The following is a 23,050-nucleotide window of genomic DNA, read 5'->3' on the forward strand; positions in this document are numbered from 1 at the left end:
GCTTTTGCTATTCTAACGATTGTTTTTTAAAAAGTGTGAATCATTTAGTAATTAAGGGGATGAGGTAGAAACACACTGATAATATTGATTTCACCGGGAACTTTATGCTTTTCCACTCTGTCTCTTTTTTTCTATTTCTGTCTAAGAAATCCAGTGGCTTCGGTCAACTCCATTTATTTCGTGTTTGTATGGTGTGGAAATGGGAAATTTGGGAAATTATTCCTTTGGGGTTGCCATATTGTTTTGCTGATATATAAACACTGACTTTATATTTAAAGTAAAAGAAGAATTTCACAAAATCCTAAAACTAACTAATAGCTTATTCCAACATTTAAGATGCAATAAAATTCCAACTTTGTTTTTGCAAATGAATCATATTTATTCTTTCCCTCGACAAGGTACCAATGAATACAAATATATATATATATATATATATATATATATATATATATATATATATATATATATATATATATATATATATATATATATATATATATATATATTAATCTATATATTTATTAATACAACCAATGCTGTAGTCTAATTTATTTATTCTTATTTAATTTGGCAAAAGCTCTACTGTCTGGTTCTTTGTGTAAAGAAACAACTTAAAAACAGATATAATATTATTTTAAAAGGAGAATATAATCAAATAGATAACTACATAAATATTTATTCAAAAAATAAAATAATATATTATTTAAAAAAGAGATTATTATTATAGAAATAACTAAATAAATATTCATTTTTGTGTGTCATGGGGATGCTGTGTGTTCTGTTTGGACTCATGATATCAGTATTTCAACAGTCCTGAGTACGATCCTGATAATCAGAGAGACATAAATCATCATCATCATTGTGTTTTTCCTGACATGGTACCAATGAATACAATAATGTATACATTGTTATTTACATGTAAATTAATATAATTTGCAATATCTGAAAAAATATTCAATAAAATATTATTGAATAGATAACTGAATACATATATTATTACATTAAATGTGTATATTGTAATTTTCATGTATACTAACACAACCCATGCATGTTGCATAACTTATTTATTAAAAAATATTTTTGGCAATAGCTGTACTGTGTGGTTCTTTGCTTGTGTAATTAAAAAAAAATAATAATAATATTTAAAAATTAAAAAATCGAATTGGATATATAACTAAATAAAAATGTCTTTTAAAAATTAGAAAACTGTTCAATGGGTGTCAGCATTTTGTCCTTGTTCAGAGGGACATAAATAATCATCATTATGTTTTTCCTTTCCTGGGACATGGTACCAATGTATACAAAAAATATGTATATATGGTAGTTATATGTATAAATGTAACCCATGCATGTTGTCTGATTTATTTATTATTGGCAATAGCTGTGCTGTCAGGTTCTTTGTTCGATGAATAAATAAATATAACTGAATAGATAACTAAATGGGAGTTTCAGTTTTTCGGTCCTGATAAACAGAGTGACTTTAATTATCATCATTATCATGGGGACCCCCGGGAAGCCCTTTAACGACCCTGGAGGCACCCTGGACCCCACGTTGGGAACCACTAATGATGTGCCGTGAAGTGCTCCCCCTCCAGGCTGGCCGGCAACAGACAGGTGGCGCTGGTTCACCCGCGCTGGTGGGTCGGCCAGTCGGGAGGAACAGAAGTTTGTTCTGCGCTGTGTTTTTACGCAGGCGCAGACCGCGCTGTTTGTCCAGTTTCGCTGGTTGACTTTTACCTGTGAGGTAGACTAGTTTCGGTTCGCCGGTGGGAAACAGCAAAAACAAACCACCGGGGTCCGGTCAGGAGGTGGTGAGACTTTCCTCCTTCCCTCCGCGGCTCCTTGTGACTCCCCACTGCGGAGCGTCGGACGGGATTTCTCCGGGAATTGTGCGCAACAGCGAGCCAAGCAGGAGGAGGCAGGTGCACGGGAGAGGACAGGACAGGGGGAGGAGAAGGAGGAGGAGGAGGAGGGCTGCTTGTGTTTCCGTGAGGGAGTCCTGCTGTTCACACCGAATGATTGGAAATCAACTGGTTGGTCGATCCGTGTTAGTTTGATTAGTATGCGGCTGGAGTCCCCCGCTGCTGCCGACATCCAGCCGGAGGACTGATCGGCAGCCCTGAAGTCTCCCCCGAGCCTGCTGAGTGACTCCTCGCCCCGGGGAGGAGGAGGAGGAGGAGGCGGCGGCGGCAGTAAAAGCAGGACCCCGGCTGGGAGCAGTTTTCACGGACACACGGACCTCTTCACCTTGTGGATCAGGAAGATGATGGGCTTTCTGCGCCGGACGTTCAGCCGCCGCTCCCGGAGCCGCTTCCAGACCAGAGAGAGGGACGAGCGGGACGGTAAAGGAGGAGGAGGAGGAGGAGGAGCAGGAGGGGTGACCGGGAACCCCCTGCTCCTGGCCCATCAGCAGCAGGTCGTACACGCGCCCGCCGTGGTCACCGGGGGAGCGGCGGTTCACATCCCGGCGGCCGGGACGGCGAGGACCACCATCACCTGCCGCGTCCTGCTGCTGGACGGTTCCGATGTCAACGTGGACCTGCCTGTGAGTGAGCTGCAGCCTGTCCTCTGTGCTGACGGCGGCTCTGTGTGTTTACTCTGACCGCCACAGTGTGTAAACAGAGTGCATGGTGCAAGGCGAGGTGGTGGCTGAGGTCAGTGTGGGTCAAAGTGTGGCCCGGGGACCCTGTGGGGACCTTGTGGGGGTGACTGTTGGTCACCTGCAAAAATTAGAGAGACAGGGTTACTAAATTGATCATATTTAGCCCGGACTAAGGGTTGGTTTCAACTTACTTTCAACTTTTTCAAATTGAAAATAAGGGAAAAATTGCAACTCAGTAGAGCTGCAATGATTAATTGATCAGTTGTCAACTAAATTGATAATAATTAATCAATTTGAGCTACTATTTCAGAAAGAAAAAAGTCAAAACACTTTAATTCCAGCCTCTTAAATGCTCATATTTTCTCAATTCTTTACTCTATGACAGTAGTCTAAACACCTTTGCATTGTGGACAAAACAAAACAGGAGCACGTTCTTATTCCCATAACTTGTCAAATGCTTTGTCAGTGATTTACGTGTCAGACAACAACGCCACAATTACATGTTAGAGAAGTAACAGCTCTGTGTGTTTACTCTAGCCGCCACAGTGTGTAAACAGAGTGCATGGTGCAGAGGTAGGTGGTAGTGGAGGTTAGTGTGGGTCCAAGTGTGGCCTGGGGACTCTGCAGGGACCTCGTGGGGGGGCGACCTGTGGTCGCCTGCAAAAATGAGAGTCAGGGTTACTAAAAGTATCAAGTCAGAGTTGCTGTCAATTTACTTTAAACTTTTTAAATTGAAAATAAGGAAAAACTGCAATTCTGCAAAGCTGCATCGATTAATCGATCAGTTGGCCGATTACTGGGGTGATATTTGGCATTTTGCATCTCTGGGTAGTGGACAAAGCAAAACATTTTGAGTGGAGCCTGTTCTCATCCCTAACTTGTCAAATATTGCCACTTTTGCCATTTCTGCGTCAGACAACAACGCCAAAAGGCACCTTTTGCGGCGGTTTAGTGAGTATTGGGGGTAATGCATTACAAAAGTAAGTAAAAGTGACACAAAAGTAACGCATTTCAGCCAGTGTGCCACTAGAAAAAAAAAAAATCCCTGGTGGTTTTTGGGTCCCCTTACATCAGGTAAGTGTGCATCACAGTGTGGCCCGGGGACCCTGTGAGGACCTTGTTGTGGCTCCTGGTGGTCCCCTGCAAAAATGAGAGACGGGGTTTCTAAATGTATACTATTAAGCCTAGACTTCTAATTTTTATCAGTTTATTTCAACTTATCTTTATTCAAATTAAGGAAAAATTGCAACTCAGTAGAGCTACAACGATTTAACGTATACTCATACTACAAAAACATGCACACAAAGGTTCCTATGATATCCTACGAATTAGTGCCCCACAAATGGTGTTACACCTTGATGTAAAGTTACCAAAGTACCGTAAAGTTACTCTATTACCTTGAACTTAACCAATTACTGTAAAGTTACGGAGGTTAAGTTTAGGCAGGTAGAGTTACTGTCATAAGGTTTAGGAAAAAGGAAACACGGTAATGACTTGCCTGAGAAAAGCTCAAAATGGACTAAAAGTTCACGTGTGTCTGAACTGCGGTCTCCTGGATGTACGTCCTAGGGTAAAATTTCCTGTATTTTGTGACCCATCCACCATCCAAACCTGCATCCGTATTGGACCGCTCTTTACTCCTCTACGACAGCTAATTGAACATCTTTGGATTGTGGACAAAACACTTGAGGATGCAGCAGATTTCTAAGTCAACAAATACCCTCACTTTGGCAGTGATTTCGGTTTCAAACACTGACGCCAAAAAGGCAGCTTTTGCAGCGGTGTGATACACAGCCATGCAGCGTCAGTATGCAACGCCACTGGATGGCGTCAGTTTGAAACGCTGCTGGTATAAACGTAATATAAGAGCTGGAAAGTTCCTAAAAAACGGGCGGGATGGGAGGTGGATTGATTCAACAAACCCCGGACTTTCACCCTTCACTTGTTCACTTCCTGTGTGAATATTACGCCAAACCATTGTGTTGTTTGTTTTTTTTTGTATTTTTTTTAAACATTAAGGATATAAACCTAAAAAATGAAGTGCTTTACCAACGTAAGTATATTTTGAAAAATACTATATTCATCTAACAAGCAGAAACCGTACACTTCCTGTGAAAGTGTAAGTGTATTTTGAAAAGACACAATGCATGTAACAAGTAAACAAACAACATGTAACAGTAAACAAACTGAAACGCCATCCTGGAACAAAAACCACGAGAAAGATACGCATCATAGTTAGACGTGAAAGGCTTCTGATAAAGCTGCGGCAGGTCCATTTCCTGACATATTGTAGACCAAAAAGATGAATACAAGCTCTAATTTGATATTTGATATTTTCAAAGTTAAAAAAATAAATAAAAATAACCGTCAGATGATTATTCTATTTACAGAACAATTTTTATTTATTTACTGTTTCTCAAGCAAAAAAGTGGTAAAAGCTCACTGGTTGCTGCTTCTAATATGTGCTGAGGAGCTTCTTTTACTTCAAATTAAACAGTTTTGAGTTTTGAGCTGAGCAACATGAAGACCTAATCTCTGAATCTCAGAGTTTCAAGATAATAATTCAAGATAATTCAACTTTTTGGCTTTTGGATATTAATCCCTTGAAATCCGGAAACCTGGAGTGTCATCACTCTTCTTGTTTTTAAATATTTTAACCTTAAGCAAATTGTTGTGATTTCTTTCAAAGATGTGGGGAGAAGGAAATGAGTAATATATTTAAAATCACGTCACAGAATTATTCTAATTTTTTAGGCACATTTTCCAGGTCTTTTCCTTGTTTATTTGTTTGTCAGCTTTTTTTTAAACTCATTTTTTAGGTAATTTTCTTGTATTTTTTAAAAAATTTCTTGCCATCTTTTGGGTCAATTCTTTCCTTGCCCATTGCCTTCTTCCCATGTTTTTTAAAGAAATCCAGCCAATTTGTTCAGGTTTCAAAGGGTTACTTGTGCTAAAACAACCCTAAAAGAGAACGATAAATAATGCAAATGACTGGTAGCTGCTTCCCAAGTTAAAACTGACAACAACGTGTGTTTAAAATGCGTCTATTTAAAGTTTGGCACAGAAAAGTTACCAAAGTTTCCCTGCCTGTAATATCAAAGCGGCCTACATAGTGCGAGTGTGTATGTGTTCCTGTATTGTGAGAGGTGCAGCTCCAGATGGTGTTATGATCAGCCAATTCATCACATTACTTCCCCGTTTCTGACTGCTGGGAAATCTAAGATAGACCTGAAGCTGCCCCCTTCTGTTTGCTCTTTTACAGCACCTTCCTCTCTGCTGTTCTTCTATTTGTCTCTATCTGATCTCCCAGTTCTCCGCCTGCCTCCCCTCTGTGTGCCGTCTCCCCTCCTAATCTTCTTTTACACTCCCTCTGTGGCCTGCTCCCGCGCTCATTGTCTTACTCCTTCACCCTCCTCTTCTTCTCCTGCTCTCCATCCATCTCCTTCTATTCCCCGACTCCCTGATCTGATTTACCGCTGTGCAGACTCTGTGTCACAGACCAGTGCTACAAGTCTGTGAGGGGTAGGTGGGACGATGAGCGAGTGTGTGGGCACTCGTGCGTAAGTGGCTTCTCGTAAGATGTTTTCATTTTTTGAAGGTTGCATGTGTCACAGAAGCTGCTGCGTGCATGCGTCACCTCTGAAACGCTCAGGCGGTGTATAGTGGGTTATTAGGGTGCAGAATATTTCATTTGCAGTCCAACTGGGAGATTGCAGCAATTGCACAAAGCTTCTGTAGAGCTCCGGCAACAAATGAAACAAGGCCTGTCAAACTGGCAGCTGAGTCACAGGTGTGTTGGAACAAGTTTGTTCATGTCAGGTGAGGTGCGCTGAACAGAGCTGAAACTCGCCCATTAGAGCTTATTAGTCTTTCACTCCCGGCTGAATGGGGCCAAAACAAAAGGTAGAACAGGAGCAAGTGTTGTCACCATACTGGAATTTCTAACTTTGATACAAAATTTGCTTTGAAAAATATTGATATTTGTTACCATTTGTGATCATAATGGGCAAAATTGGCACTAAGGGCATAAAATTATTGGGGGTTTTTGTAATTTCAAATGTATGGATTTAGAGGGATATGTAGGGAGAAATAAATACAATTTAATACGTGTTTCATTCAGTGTTTAATCACCTGAAAAAATAAGAATAGTAGAGAATGAGCTTTTTATGTCTACATAAGGTGCAAGTCGTCCTCGATTGTGATAATAATGTAAATAATAATAACTTTATGTATATAACACCTTTAAATAAAAGAGTTTACAAAGTGTTTCGACAAACAAAGCAAAGCAGAAATGGGAAACATAGACGGCGATTCAACAACAGAAAGCCAAACAGCCCTATTGAACACAAGCGAGAAGAAACTAGGGTAGAGTTTGGATAAAATTATAACCAGAGGACAAATAATGCGAGATGAAGGGCGCATAATGTCAATATAAAATAATACAAAGAAATGGACCAAAAACAACAACATCAGACACAATAAAAGCAAGACAAATACACAAATAAAAGGAAATAAAAAAATAAATTAGAAAGATAAAATAGATTAAAAAATAATTAAAAAGATAAAATAAAAAAATGTAAAAAGAAATAAAAAGACAACATCAGTCTGAGATCGCCATGTTTATAGAGTAGCTCAGAACAGGAAGTGCACCAGGGTTGGAAGCTAATTTTCATCATGGCGAAACAGTATAATTACACCATCCAAAATGACTTCCCCATAGACTTACATGCTGAAAGAGACGTCTGTAAATCAATGCATACATTTTTTTAATGTCACAACCCACACAAATGACTTATTCTGTCTATTAGGATTTGATCCATTCAGTCCGATAATATTTCAAAAGAAGAGTCACAAGATTAAATTATTTTATCTTCGTTACAATTAACCGCTCGGCCGCGCTCGACCACTATAAGTCTCTAGTGTGCATTCTTAATGGACCACGCAGTGTAGAAATAGTGAAGTAGTACAAGTAGCATTAAGCCAAAAAGGACAGGGCCCCATGTTCAACTCTGTGTCCAGTTCTCTTAATACATCCAATGCAAAGATTGAACAAACCAAACACTGGCTCGAAACATTCACGTTTTCACGTCAGCCACTGTAGTTAGCAGCCCATCTACAACAAGACTGTCAGAAAAACACCAATTTTTTGCTTTATTCAGTTTTTTATCAGTTGAAATACCTGTTCTGTTTGATTTGGAGAGGCCTCTGCGGATAATCCTGCTTCTGTTAAAAACCCTCTGAACTTGACGGTGAACACGTGTTAGCAGAAAGCGAACCAGCTCCATCTGCGACCTGCCAAACAGCTTAGGAGAAACACTGATTTGTAACGTAACACAGCTTTATTCAGTGTTTTCAGGTTTAAATCACCTGGTCTGTTTGTTTCGGAGAGAAAGAGACCTCCGTGGATAATTCGGCTCCCAGTCAAAACATCCTAAAAGTCTGCATCTAAAATAATTTGAGCGCACATCAAGTTGTCAGAGTAAAAAAGTGAGCACACATTTGCAGGTCTCTGACATGCCAAACAGCTTAGGGGAAACTCTGATTTGTAATGTTAAACTGCTTTTTTCAGTGTTTCTCCTGGTTTTAATCACCTGGTCTGTTTTTGTTGGAGAAGAAGAGACCTCTGTGGATAATTTGGCTCCCGGTCAAAACCTGCTGAGCGTCTGGATTAGAAGTAAAATAAGCACAAATTAACAGGTTCTTGGCTAGTTGCCTGTTTGTGAGGTGCAAACAGCATAGGAGAAACAATGATTTGTAATATGAAACCTTTTTTTTCAGTGTTTTTAGCTGTGTTTTTAATGGTTTTAATCACCTGCTCCATTTGTTTTGGAGACGAAGAGACCTCTGTGGATAATTTGGCCCCTTGTAAAAACCTCCTGAATAATGAAAACTGAAGGAATTTTAAGCGCGAGAAGTTTCAGCTGGTCAAAATCTGCAGTCCTTACCACTAGATGCCACTAAGTCCCCCTAGATCATACACACTTTTTTCTTTAAAAGATTAATAAAACAAGGCTATAACATAACAACAACTTTTCTTTTCCTGGTTAGCAGCAGAGAACAGCAGAATATCTGTAGTAAATATTAACAGTAAGAGAGATCAAGAAAGCACATTTCATATATTCACAGTTGATATGTATCAATAAATTGCTGTTTTTTGACTCGCAGTAACAGTAATATATTCACTCCAGTGCTGAGTGACTTTGTTGCCACAGCATGTGCACCCGTGTGATAGAGGCTATGATTTCAATCAGCCTCTCTAAAACTACATGCTGCAGAATGAGCATGAGCGTGATTTTTTTTCTGTCCCCAATCCCTTAATACCACTGATTTCCTCACACATTCATACACTCACCAGGAAGTTTAGACTGGTTATCAGGATCCAAAGTACAAGGCTGTCATCTTTCTACACGCCCGCTGGGTGTTATATGGGTCAGACTGGGGTTAGGTCTTCACGCTGGGGCGATGAGGCACATGTGCTCATGAATTGTTCAGAGGAACTTTGGGACAAAGTGTTCCTAGTTGTGCTTAAGAAGTATTTCACTGCTGGAAAGATGTTCTCTTTATAAAACTGGGCTGTCTATGCAGCAGGAATACACAAATATGCTTGAAATTGGTGCTACATTTATTTATTTATTTATCTGGATTACCATTAGCTACTACCAGGGTAGCAACTACTCTTCTGGTATCCACATAAATAAACATTACATCATAGCAAATGTATAATTTAAAATCAGAGGCAAAAAGGAATAAAAAACAACAAGAAAACGGGGAAAATTACAAAGAAGCAACAATTATCAAAAGAAAAACAAAAGGATAGGTTAATTAAAAAAGGAAATATGAAAAAAAATACATACAGCAATGACAGCAAGTATCCTCAATGTATCTAAATTTTCAGTAAAACATTTAAAACAGCTCAAAAATTATAGTAGTACTACTAAAAACAACACAACACACAGAAAATAAAAAGGAGAGTTTCTCATTAATGATCATGTGGTCAGATATTATTTAACTAAACATATTTAAGAGGGGCTGGTGTTCTGTGCCATCAGGTATTTCCTCAAGCTCTTTTTAAAAACAACCACTTGTTAAATGTGTATCAGATATGTATCAGATGGCAAACTATTGCATAATTTCCAAACTTAGCAGTTGCCTTGCATTAGTCTTTGAAGCAGGAAGTAAAAAAATAACCTCTTAATGCATGCCTAGTAATATTGTTATGGTCTTTACTGCTGTAAGAAAATAAATGGTAAAGGATAGTCAGAATTTTGAATATGACCAGAGAAAACAGAGGAAAATGGCTGTTTTTGCTGAGGAGGTAAAAACAAACAAACAAAAAAAACTTCAACTACCAGAATGCAAAGCGCTGTGACGTCATGCAACCGTGGACGTCTTCGTCCAGCAAAAAGAAAATATCAAACTATCAGGGGGGCTGTCAAGAAGTTACCAAATTGCGTGTCAACGGTAAGCTGCAATATGTCCTTAAAACATTTTATACAAAAAATAGGCAACACAGTAACAGAATATTAGTTAATATCTGATCAGCACTGCTTAGTTTTACCGTTTAATCTGAGTTTTTTCAGCCTCCGTTTTTAAAATACAGTAAACAACATGGCGCTCGCTAATTGTTCAATTAGCCAAAGGCTACACAAAAATATGATTTTGAAACCGTTTCAGGGGATACATAGGCGATACAGTAACAAAATATTGGTTCATATTTGATCAACAATGCCTGTTTTTACAGTTTCATCGGACTCTGGTTGCAAAACAGCGGTTTTGAGCCTAAAATCTATAATTTTAGAAGGATGATTTGGGCATTTACCACAGTTCTGCTACCAAGTACCTGAAAGTCCCACTTGAGTTAAAGTGCAGATATCTTAACAGAAAATGACTTTGGAAGAAGATAACTTGAGTGAAAGTTTTAAAGTATCTCATATTTACAGTGCTTTATGATCAAAAATAAAAAAGTATTAAGTATTGAAAGTAAAAGTACATGTAAATGCTGTTGACAAAAAAATCAAGTGGGCAAAAATTTGAGAATTATAAAGTTTTATATTCCTAACATTTAGGCTGACTCACCTTGAATAATTGAATTGATTGTACGTTACACTTGAAGAAAATCAAGTTCGTTTTTGTGGTTTGTTACAGTAGCTCTGATGCCAGCATAGAGAATTATAGAAAGTACCAGGTCAAGTATATAAAAATACAAATGTCAGAATAGAAATACAGCAATAGTAAACAGTAATCATGATATGTAAAAATGTAAATATTTTAAAAATAAAGTATGTATCATAATATGCTGAGTGTGTAAGTATGTAAAAATATAAATGACTGCAACAGGCTGCATGCACGTTGGCGCATGTGCACTACTAAAGTACAGATACTCCCCAAAGAATACTTATGTACTGTAGCAAAGTATTATTACTTCGTTACTTTACACTACTGGACACTACCCACATTATTATGATATAAAACTAGTTAAAAACCATCTCTTGAAGTGCAGTGTTTTGTGTTCTTTGTTATGTGTGATCATGACAAAGGCCGGCCTGTCTTTCTGGGGCTTGTCCCTCTCTTTTTGATCCACATGTACACACCCACACAGCCACTTTCACACCCATCTGAAGACATTTTGCTCCTGTTATGGACACCAGGTCTTTCACGCCTAAATTACCGGGAAATCAGACAGCCATAATCCGGTGAAACTCAAGTTTTAGGACTTAGTTTATCTCGAGACGATAGGGTTACGGCAGGAGAAGAGATAAGAATGAACACACCTGAAGCTCAGCTGAAAATATTTTTACTTTTTGTTCTTCTTTTGTAGAGTAAATCCAAAGGCCAGGACCTTTTCGACCAGATCATGTATCACATAGACCTGGTGGAGACAGACTACTTTGGATTGCAGTACATGGACACAGAACAAGTCTCGGTGAGTTCACACTTCTTTCACATAAGACCACAAGCTGACATAATGTAACTCACTCTGACCTTTTCTCTATTCTAGCACTGGCTCGACATGTCCAAGCTTATAAAGAAACAGATCCGAGGTAAGTTTTCCTAATTAGGCCCACATGTGCTGCGTGTGTGTGTGCAGGAAAATATGCATTATTTGCATGTGGAAGCAGGTGAGTGGGGAGCAGGTGGTGCATTATCTGTTGTTGACATGGTCATTAGGATGTGCATTAGGAGCAGTTCCCTTGTTTGCTCTCCTGCTTGTGACACGGGGATGAAATGGTACAGGAGACTGATGTTGTCCTACTTGTCCGCTGCTCCTTTTTGTAGTTCAGGAGCACCCCCCAAAAAAAGGAAAAAGAGTCTGATTGATGTTGAAGTCAAACAGAAAAGAGATAACAAAGTAGGTCACAAAGATATATGGATGAATAAAGATTTATATCCTGTCTGACAGTGACAGACGAGATAATATGGATAGATATATCATAAGAAGATTTGACTTGATTAAATTAATTATCGCTAAATTACAAATTTATATTTCTTCACCTCTTCCTCCCTGTCATTCAAAAAACATCAAGATTTTCTTTTTCAACATCTGTCTCTCTTTCTTTATTTTAGACGGGCCTCCATACAGACTGTTCTTCAGAGTGAAATTTTATTCCTCAGAGCCAAATAACCTGCGCGAGGAATTTACAAGGTAAAGTCCTCACACACACACTCACACACACACACACACACACAAGCACACATGGTTTTCTCAGGAGCCTAGTGCAGAGGTCCAAAGGGGACGTGGGGCTAATTACTTTGCTGCTATGGGCAGATTCAAATCAAGGCCAAACGGACGGAGACTTGTTAAAACAAATGATGTGTCAGAGATGAGGAAAAGCCGGTGATACATCAATTGATTTACGCTCTTGTTCAGTGTGAGCCTCTCACTCTGTGTGTTTTGTTTTTTTGTTTTTTTTTGCACCAACAGGTATCTGTTTGTGTTGCAGCTTCGACAAGATATCCTGTCTGCCAAGTAAGTTCCTTTGTTGCTGTTGATGCAAACAATTACAGTATAATTCACATTTCACATATTGCATGCACAGTTAAAGGAACACTTTGACATTTTGGGGAATATGTTGATCTGCTCTCAGAGTTAGAGTTGATTATTGACACCACTCTCATGTCCGTAGGACAAATGTAGCAGACGTTAGCTTAGATTAGTTTAACACAGGAAATGGGCAAACAGCTCTGTCCAAAGGCAATGAAATCCAAACACCAGCAGCTGCATGGAATAAAGGAGGAGGTAATCTGTCAAAGCTGGGCAGGGACACATGTAGTGCTGCAGGAATGACAATTTTTTGTAGGCTGAATCAGAAGTTAGTATCACCCTTGTTCCCTCTTCAAAAAGGCTATGGGATTATTTTTTGGGATTTTGGATTTCTGCAGAAAATAAACTCTGTGACAAACAAAAGTTTATGATACTTAAACGTTTTGCTTAGCAAAATAATCTTCACAGTTCAGCATCACTTTGAGGATTTCTGAAGCATCAGTGCAATATCAGAAGTTAAAAGCTAACTTTGGCTATAAAAGAAATAGAATCGGTCGCGTCTCCACCACAACAAGGCTGTAAAGCCATGCTCGGCAACAACCTCTGTAGTCTCATTTAGCCACTTCTTAGCCAACACCTTTTTTAAAACTCCTAAAAGCTTCAAAATCCATGAGTGGGGTGTATGCATAATTTATATCGTAGAATAAAACCTGGAAGTATTTTAAGCGTGTGTTAACCACAGACTGTATTTCAGGCATATAACCAAAAACCCATTCAAAAAGCCTGCTGACTTTGAAACCAGAGAACTGAGAGTGCAAACATGCTGCCTCTATTCCCTTTTTAGGACTTATTCCTTCAGCACTGTATGGAATAGTAAATGTTTTTTTTAGATAATATCCAATAATAACCCCAAAGTAATTATCAGGTCATTTTCTTCTCACCTTTTACTATTTTTTTAAAATAAATTTATGGGACATATCTCACCAAGTTGCTACTTAAGTTTTTCTCCATGTTTTTAAAATAAGTCAAACAAATTTTTTAGCTTTAAATTCTTCTGAATAATTTCAAGAAATCAAGAAAACCAATTGTGATCCAGGTCTTAAAAGGTTAAATTATATTAGTGTTAATTAACAAAAAAAACACATACTTTATTTTTAACTCCAACATTAATAAATGAACTGAAAATGTACTAACTGACACTGATGGCAGCTACAGTAAATGAATGAAGAGGAAAAGAGAAAGGGAGGTTAAGCTGAGAGACAAAACAGAGCAGATGAGTTAACCAGGTATTGTAGCCTAAAATTAGGCCTGATTGTAGGTGTATGTGACGTGTCGCCCCTCTCTTGAACCTAACGAACAAGTAACTTCAAAACTTACAAAAAACAAGGACAGAGAGTAATTTACAAGTCCAGATAAAAAGAGGAAATATGAAAACATACCGACAGTTATTTCTTAATATAATCAACATTGGGAGGTTAAGTCAGGTAAACAATGTTTAAGATGTTTCTTAATCCCTCAGGCAGCCGCCAGGTCAGTCATCACAAGCACGTAGTGTGCAGCCAAAGATTATTCAAACCCACAGAACATTATTTTCAGTTCAGGTGGAGAAGCAGAAGTTCACAATAATACTAAATGTGATCATCAGTATTAAGGAAATGTGTTAAAAATGATGCACAAGACTTCTATTTCTGTTAGATAGAGAGCTGCAGCCACACAAAACACTTGGCTGTGGATATTTCACTTTATTGCTTCTTTAAAGAGCTGACACAAGTGGATGTAGATGTGATGTGATGTGATAAGTGTTTGAACAATCTTAAAGCTTCTTGATGGTAGACAAAAATAAAAGAGTTGTCATGATAAGAGGCTAAAAGTTAAGATAATAAACAATATGCAACTTACAATTCCACCAAAAAGGCCCTCTGTTTCTGTAGGACATGCTGACCTCATTATTGGAGTGTAACAGAAGATAAATACACTTGGACTGCTTGCTGGAGTGAAAGGAATTAGTTTAAAACAATTTCTGGGAGGCACGGTGGCGTCGTGATTAGCACTGTTGCCTCACAGCAAGAGTGTCACTGGTTCGAAACCCGGCTGGAACGGGCTTCCGTGGGCGGGGGCCCTTCTGTGCGGCGTTTGCGTGTTCTCCCCGTGTCTGCGTGGGTTCTCTCCGGAGTCTCCGGCTTCCTCCCACAGTCCAAAGACATGCAGCTCAGGTTGATTGGTGACTCTAAATTGCCCTTAGGTGTGACTGTGAGCGTGTATGGCTGTCTGTCTATATGTGTCGGCTCTGCGACAGTCTGGCGACCTGTCCAGGGTGTACCCCGCCTTCCGCCCGATGACAGCTGGGATTGGCTCCAGCCCCCCCGCGACCCTTACGAGGACAAGCGGTTACGGAAAATGAAATGAATTTCTGAGAAGTCTTGTGAATACTAAAAAAGAGTAGAAGTGCCTGAACCTGACCTCATCTTAACTGGAGCAGAAGTAAAAAAACATTCGCCCCAAAGTAAAGAAGCATAAAACAGCTCCTTATGAGTCATTTTCCGGTAATTTCTCTTCGTGTGTGAAAACTTTTGGTTCTCACAAGTGGCGTCAAACCTGGTTGTAAACTCTCTCACCTGCGGGAGCATACACACGGGTCACCTACATTAGAGTTTGGGGGACTTCTGTACAGTGGGGCCTGCTTTCTTGCACACAAACACAAACGTGCTCGCACAAAAACACACTGAGACGGCGTGTTACCCCTCTCCCTCCTCCTGACTCTATCTGGGCCACGGATCCCCAGAGTCCAGCTCTATTATAAAGCTCAAGATCAGGAACAGCAGAGGGCTGCTTATTTTAGGAAAAGGGTTGCTCCTCTTCTCCTTGACACACACACACACACACACACACACACACACACTCTCACACAAAAACACACACAGTCTGGAGGACACTCAGACACTTTTATGTCTTTCAAACACATGATAACATGTACACTATGAATGCACACACACGATAACAGCTCATCAGCGGTGTCTGTTTTTCTCTGTTCAGATTGAAATGTCCATACGACGTCTCGGTAGAGCTGGCGGCATTTTGTTTACAAAGTAAGATGACTTTTTTATTGATTTTTGATATATTGGGAGGCCATTATTCTACCTTCATTTCACTGTGATATGAAGTAAACTTGCAACATTTAGTCCACTTATATAATGTATGTGAATACTTATTTATTGTCTAATTTAGACTCTATTGACACTCTGCTGCTATAAATCACATACCTGTCACTTCATCATGTCCTTTTGTCTCCAAATGCTCTTGTATAGTTTCTATTTTTATGCGGTTCTCATTTTAGTTGTTTATATCAGTTACTTCCGATACTTATCTATATTTATTTATGTCCTTGTGCTGCTGCAACAACCAAATATCCCCACTGGGGATCGTTAAAGGTTTATCTCATCTTATCATTGGGTGTTAAAGCAGTTGCAAGCAGGGACTGTTTTTTCTCAGTTTGCTTTAACATCTATGATTTGGAGAAAAGTGAGAAATTTATGATCCCTGTCATCTAAAAATTAAACCCAGAGGACACGCAATAAGCTGAGATGGGAAAGCACTTTGTGCTCAGGGAAAACGTCTTTGTTTGTGTGTCTTTACTTGACGTGTGTTGGTTTGCATCCGTGTCCAGGTGAGCTGGGAGACTGCGACCCCTTGGACCACTCTCCTGAGCTGGTGTCTGAGTTTCGTTTCACTCCCAAACAGAGCGAGGCCATGGAGGCGGACATCTTCAGCAGGTGGTTGGAGCTCAGGTGAGATATCATGAATTCAGACTTGCTGTATTTCTACAAATGCATCTGCACAAGTTGCCACACAATGTTCACTGTGTCAAAGCAACTCATTGGAGCGCATCCAGGTTTGTCTCCGCATTGAGCTGAGCGCTGAGCAGGAAAGGAAGTCATTCTGCTGCTGCCTTTCAGCGCCAGCGTTTCTACTGATGAGGGCGTCTAAATTTCACTCTCCTCCGTCCTCTCCTCCCCCGCCTCAGCCTCGCTCTCACTGGTTTGTATGAAGGATTAAGGGATTAATCCCTGGAGGGTCTTGATTGATTCTGGGCAGTATTTAACCCAGCCGCGGTCTGATTGCTCCCATCTCGGATTAGATTACATACACATATGCTGCGCCTCACCGAGCCGACTGAGCCACCACAAGGACGAACTCACACTGAGTTCACAGTCATTCTTACCCACAACACCAAGACTGAGTCAGTGTTTCCCTCAGAGCTAACACCAATTACCAGCAGAGGTCATGCAGCGAGTGGCGTTACTGATAGTTAGCCTTTTTCAGAGCTTGTTGTCACACGGTGTCAGAACCGAGGAGACAGACAAAGTGATGTTTTTATTGTGAAAACTCAATACGGTGTCTGATTTTGGATCCTCAGGGGGAAGAGTCCGTCTCAAGCAGAGATCTGTTTTCTCAACAAATGCAAGTGGCTGGAACTTTACGGAGTAGATATGCACTTTGTCAAGGTGTGTGAGTGTTACTTCATTATCACGTGTGTCACTACATTACAGGTGTGTTTGACGACTAAAGTTGTGTGTGTGTATTGTGTTGTGTCTTCAGGGCAGAGATGGAGGAGAATATGCACTAGGTCTCACTCCGACTGGCATTTTAGTATTTGAAGGCTCCAACAAAATTGGCCTCTTCTTTTGGTAAGTATGTCCAACACATCTCTAAGCCAGCAGCTCTCAAAGTGGGTCTGTGGCACCCAAGGGTGACTTAAAGGTGGGCCAGGGGTTCAGCAAATTTCTTTTAAAATTTTTTTAAATATATATTTTTGGTGTGTTTAAGTGTGAAAGGGGAAGAGAGAGAGGGGGGGTGACATGCAAAAAAGGGCAGAGGCCAGAATCAAACCCACAGCCGCCACGGCGAGGACACAGCCTCTGCACATGGGGCGCCCGCTCTATGCACTGAGCCACCAGGTGTCTGGGTTTTGGCAAAATTAGTCTGTTTTTAAATAATTTTTGTGCCTCCACTCTGCCTCTACCTCACAAAAAAAAAATCATTCACTAATTATGACAGAATTCACACTAATGTCTAATAGGATAAAACAATGAAGTGAAGACATCCCAAAGGTCAACGTCAATGTGACATCATAACGTTCTGCAAAAACACTTTTTTGGCTTTTATTCAACATCATAACTCATTATGGTCAGATGCTGAATTGGTGACACTTATTTTGGGTGTCCACCTTAAAACTGTTTTGATTGTTTAGATCTTCTGTGCTGCCGGGTTGAAGATGTGTGTGTGAAACATCCACTTTTGAGAATTTGTAGCTTCTTTGCAGCCACGTCCAAATTTGAAGCATTGCCTACTGTCAAGGCTACTTATGAGTCTGAACACACATGGATGTAATCTGTAACTTGATTTGCTCTGCTGGAATAGTATTCCACTGATTTATGGCCACAAAAGCCAAAAACACCAATCAAACCTGAGTACTAATGGAGAGTCCTTGGTTCTGTTCTGTGTCTGTGTGTGTTATCCAGGCCCAAAATCACTCGGCTGGACTTTAAAAAGAGTCGACTCACGCTGGTCGTGGTGGAGGACGACGATCAGGTTTGTATCCTGTTATAAACACACACCCTGCAGACAAACAAACAGGCAAACAAAGTAGCTGCAAAATGTTGGTGTGCAAACCTTCTGTAAAAAAATGCCTGTGGCTTAAAGGAAAAAAGATAAATTCTTTTATGTACAATTTTTTCTTGAGGGACTATGATTTGAATGATAAGCCAGATAAATTTCAGTCATACTGGGACAGGATATTTGATACCCCTTTGCTGTGGAGACAGGTGTATAATCTAACTAATAATTCTATTATAATGAGTCACAATACTAAAATTCTAAAATACTAAATACTTAAATTCTACACAAAATCTTACCCACAAGAAAAATGCTTTTCATTTGGGGGATGAAAGAGGATCAGAACTGTCGCCTCTGCAAAATGGAAATTGAGGACGTGTTGCATTTATTTTTGGTTTTGTCCACATGTAGTGACGTTTTGGATGACTCTGAAAAAATGTTGACTCTACAGTACTTATTGTTAACAATGTTCCCTTAAACAATTATACTCAGTGAATTAGGAAATGGATGTCCAAGTATTTTAAACATTATTTATTATTTTATTTGGTAAGAGATTTATTTTTGAACTGAGAGAAAACATTGACATTTCCTAATTTTCTCTCTTTTTTAAAAATTTTTTTTAGATTGAAGGACATTATTGCAAATAAACAGGGAACAATTAAAGACTATGAAAGAAAATGGAATTCATTAAGGCCATGTTTAGAGAAGACTGATGATCACGATGGCCGCGTTTTTGCTTGTTTTGATCTTTAGTAGTAGTGATTGCATCCGTGTTTTTTTGTTTTATTTTGTTTTGTCTTTTTTTTTTATTATTATTTTGTTTACCCATTTTGTGGCATCTGTTTGTGGGATGTTGATGCATTGTGATGTGTTGGCAATATGATGAATCTTTTGTGAATTGTTTTAATGTTAAAAATATTAAAAAACAAAACACAGGCGCACAAACACACACACACAAGGCGGTAAACAGTGTTTTATTTTCTGACTGCAGGGTCGTGAGCAGGAGCACACGTTTGTGTTCCAGCTGGCCAGCTCCAAGAGCTGCAAACACCTGTGGAAGTGTGCGGTGGAAAGCCACGCTTTCTTCCGGCTGCGCCAACCAACCACGGGCAAGGCCAGCCGCAATGACTTCACACGACTCGGGTCTCGCTTCAGATTCAGGTAGAACTGGGACCCACGCCTCTTCTTCATACTCATAAAATGTGTTATCAGCTGACGACAGATAAGTCGGCTCACTCAGGTCGTTGTAGCCGGCACTCGTACCAGCATATGGGGAATGGTTTGCCACATAAAACAGAGCCTTTGTATCTATGGTTACGTGGACCTGTTCCTATGGCGACTGAGTAATTTCTTTATATTGTTGGTTTTCTTCTGACTATAATTGGAGATGGTTAAAGTAAATTGTCACACTTGAAGAGCACTTCCTGTCATGTGTTGGAGCATCGTGACGTCTGTTTCATATTGGAGTCAAAAGCTCAAGTTACAGCTGGTGGGAGTAAAAACAAACACCCACACAGTGTAATGTAATCCAGTATAATAAACACACCAATGTCATTTCATGATAAAAATGAATGAGCAATTGACTTTGCTTAACAGAGCAACAAAAAACAAAGAAATGTCAACTATATAGAAATTAATGCATAAATCATGTGAATCCCTGCAGATTATTACACGTATCCATGTTTTGTGTTAATTTGCTGTTTGTTTTTATATTGTTTTATTTTTATACAATTTTATATATTTGATTGAACCTGTGTTTTGTCATTAAATGTCCCAAATATAAAAGAACGATTTAGTCTCAAAAAAATTCCCCCAATTACACAATTTTAAGGACAGTTTTCTGACAGTGGCAAAATAACACCTACCTAAATCTTAAAACTTTGTTTTTAACTCTTAAAATAAGAAAGAATAGTTTTCAATTTTAAAAAAGAATCAAACTAAAGTCAGACTGTAAATACTTTGTATTTATTAGGATCCCCCTTATTTACATACATAAGCTGCTCCTTCTGGTGTCCACACATGAATACAGGGTTCCCAAGGTCATGGAAAACCTGGAAAAGCCATGTAATTTCACAATCAGATTTTCCAGGCCTGGAAAAGCCATGGCATTTGTAAAAGAAATCAGTAAAAGTTTTGGAAAAGTCATGGAATGTCGTGTGAAACGAAATTTTTCCAGCAGTTTTCTGTGGATAACCTTCGTCAAATGTAATGTAACACAATGCCATTTATTTTCTGAAGCTGTCAACATAACGTGGCTCTGATGTGCTCCAACGTGTGATGTTTTGTTTACTGTCAAAAATGTTTCCCCATTTTCTCCGCAAGCTGAAATTACATTTGAAGAGAGTTTGATTCTGATATTAAAAAAAAAAACACAGGGCAAAATGTGTGGGAAACTCTATAAACATAACAAAATAACAAGAAAACATTAATGTGGGTGAAAAACAAAAACAAGAGGTAGTGCAGTTTGCGGTACGGTAGCTATTTAGTTAATTCTATACATCTCACCTTCTCCTTTGTGTTTATCTCAGTGGTAAGACAGAGTATCAGGCCACTCACGGAGGCAGGCTGAGGAGAGCCAGCACATTTGAGAGAAGGCCGAGCAAGAGATACCCCTCCCGCACACAGTCGCTGGGCAAAGGTGAGTCTTATCAGCACATGCAAACGTTAATGACTAACAGCTCCTGTTTAGCCCTTAATGTGTCTGACTGGGTTTTCATAAAGGTCATGCACTGTTTTCATTCACTGCATTGTAGAAAAGTTTTATTATTTCAAAGAGAAGGACAAGCTGCAGCCTTTAAAACTCTTTCTAAAGGATTTTCTCTGAAAGTGTTAGAAATTAATTACTAATTTAACAGGTTTAAAGAACTCAAAAATAGCTCTATGGCCCTTAAGGTCGTTGAACTTAGGTGTCACCTTTGGATGTTGTCAAAAACACCTCCACACTTTCCACCTTTTGTGAGCTACAGCAGCTTCACAGGTCCACAAGCCTCTTATCTATCATACACGAGGGACGAGCTGCAAGACTGTATTTAACTTTTATTTATTGGAATTTTTTGGCAGTCATTCAGCCTTCACTACAAAAATCAGCGAAGAATGAAGTGTTGGTAGAAGGTGGATTCAGAATATTTTATTTGAGTTAAATAAAAAACTACTCTTTCAAGTAAAAGTTCTTATTTGAAATGTACAAGTACAAGCATCAGATTAGTATCAAAATATACTACCTAAAGTACCTAAATAAAGTCTGTATTATGTTGTATGGGCCATATAATAATCATATATTACTGTGTATGTTATTTTAATGTTGTAGCTGGTAAAGATGGGACTAATTTGAAATACATCATAAGTTACTAAGTAACTTGATCATATTTTGTTATCATGTAAACGACCAAAGCTGTCAGATAAATGGAGTAAAAAGTAAAATCATGCACCCTGAGATGTTGTGGAGTAGAAGTACAAAATGGCATAAAATGGAAGTAAAATCATGATGAAAATGGAGATCACTTCAAAATTGTACTTCATTGCAGTACTTGAGTAAATGAACGTAGTTAAAGAGTCCGGAGTCCGGACCATAGACTGTAGAAATATAATTCAGTAGCTAACGTGATGTCACCCACTGGTTTGTGGACTCCTCTTTTGAAATCTTGACTTCAGCATTTTGGATTTTTTTTTTTTTTTGGAGTCAGAAGTGAGCGCATATGGACGAGCGGCTGGAGCCGTGGAGGAGCGAGGGATAGATCTGACTCTTAGGCTGTGGTGAGGCCTTGCAGACACCCTGTCGTAAATGTTGAAATAAGCCATAGAGACCAAAACAGTATTTTATAGGGCTGTAAACACGTTCATTCCTGCTGTAAAGTTGGACATTTGAACATTGGGGGTCTATGGGGATTCATTTACCTCTGGAGCCAGCGTCAAGTGGCCATTTGAGGAACTGCAGTTTTTGGCACCTGTTCACTGACTTCATTTTTCAGCCTTGGAGGCTGCAGCTTGGTACGGACTGAAAAACAGAATAATATTAGATTAAAAAAAAAAAATCAGATAAATGCAAATTAAACGACAAACGGTCATATTTCCAGCTGCTCTACCTTTTCTCTGTAACCGACATCATGATGCTCTCTCTCTGTCAGCCTCCATTTCTCCAGCAAAGCCGCCACATATCAGGTAAAATATACAAAACACCCACAAATACACATGATACACACATGCACATTCGTATTACTGTACTCGTGAGGACATTCCGTTTATTCATTCCTTATCCTCTAACCTTGACCTTAATCCACATACTGGCCTGGATAGACTTAACACCAACAGCCCTTTGTCGAAAGTAGTAAAAAAGGTCGTCACTTTGTGGGTTTTTTCAAACCTTTTGAGGATTGTTTGCACGTTCAAAACACTCAAACAAACACGCAGAGAAACGAGTGTTCTCCGTTGTTAATCTGCTGTCAGTGATTATTGTCTGTATTTTCCAGCTCTCACGCCAGCCCTGATCCCAGCCTGCATCCAGTGAGTGACCTCAGATAACCTACTTTTACACACACACACACACACACACACACACACACACACACACACACACACACACACACACACAGCGGCAGCAGCAGCAGCCGCTGATCTGGCCTTGCTCTTGTGACAACATTTAATTTCAGCGTCTCTTCAATCCGTCTTCTCTCCTCCCCTCCAGTACTGGCACAACATTCCTATTGGCCACGAGCCGTGGCACCCGGCTCTCACGCCGCCAGTTTACCTGCAGCCCTCCGGACACACGCCGTCACACAGGTAAGACAGCCGGCCGCAGAGGACACAGAGAGAGCGGAGTTTAGAGATACTCCAGGATGTTGTTAAATTGCTGTAGG

The 23,050-nt window shown here is 39.5% G+C and overlaps 1 protein-coding gene across 3 annotated transcripts in view; it reads left to right on the forward strand.

The window, feature by feature from the left end:
* Positions 1-1,641: 1,641 nt before the first annotated feature.
* epb41l4b (erythrocyte membrane protein band 4.1 like 4B) overlaps positions 1,642-23,050 on the forward strand; it is a 33,761-nt gene continuing 12,352 nt past the window's right edge. For all 3 annotated transcript variants that reach the window (XM_088084533.1, XM_042489724.2, XM_088084534.1), the window contains exons 1-15: positions 1,642-2,545; positions 11,421-11,525; positions 11,601-11,643; positions 12,167-12,245; positions 12,525-12,569; positions 15,618-15,670; positions 16,249-16,369; positions 16,999-17,086; positions 17,181-17,269; positions 18,104-18,173; positions 19,189-19,358; positions 20,726-20,835; positions 22,322-22,355; positions 22,664-22,697; positions 22,879-22,973. In XM_088084533.1, coding sequence (XP_087940659.1) covers positions 2,264-2,545; positions 11,421-11,525; positions 11,601-11,643; positions 12,167-12,245; positions 12,525-12,569; positions 15,618-15,670; positions 16,249-16,369; positions 16,999-17,086; positions 17,181-17,269; positions 18,104-18,173; positions 19,189-19,358; positions 20,726-20,835; positions 22,322-22,355; positions 22,664-22,697; positions 22,879-22,973 — 1,418 coding nt within the window. In that variant the 5' untranslated portion in view covers positions 1,642-2,263. The remainder of the gene's footprint in view (positions 2,546-11,420; positions 11,526-11,600; positions 11,644-12,166; positions 12,246-12,524; positions 12,570-15,617; positions 15,671-16,248; positions 16,370-16,998; positions 17,087-17,180; positions 17,270-18,103; positions 18,174-19,188; positions 19,359-20,725; positions 20,836-22,321; positions 22,356-22,663; positions 22,698-22,878; positions 22,974-23,050) is intronic.

This window comes from Plectropomus leopardus, chromosome 11 (genome assembly GCF_026936395.1).
Source record: "Plectropomus leopardus strain MGB_pleo_1.0 chromosome 11, ASM2693639v1, whole genome shotgun sequence".
In the NCBI taxonomy this organism is placed as follows: Eukaryota; Metazoa; Chordata; class Actinopteri; order Perciformes; family Serranidae; genus Plectropomus; species Plectropomus leopardus.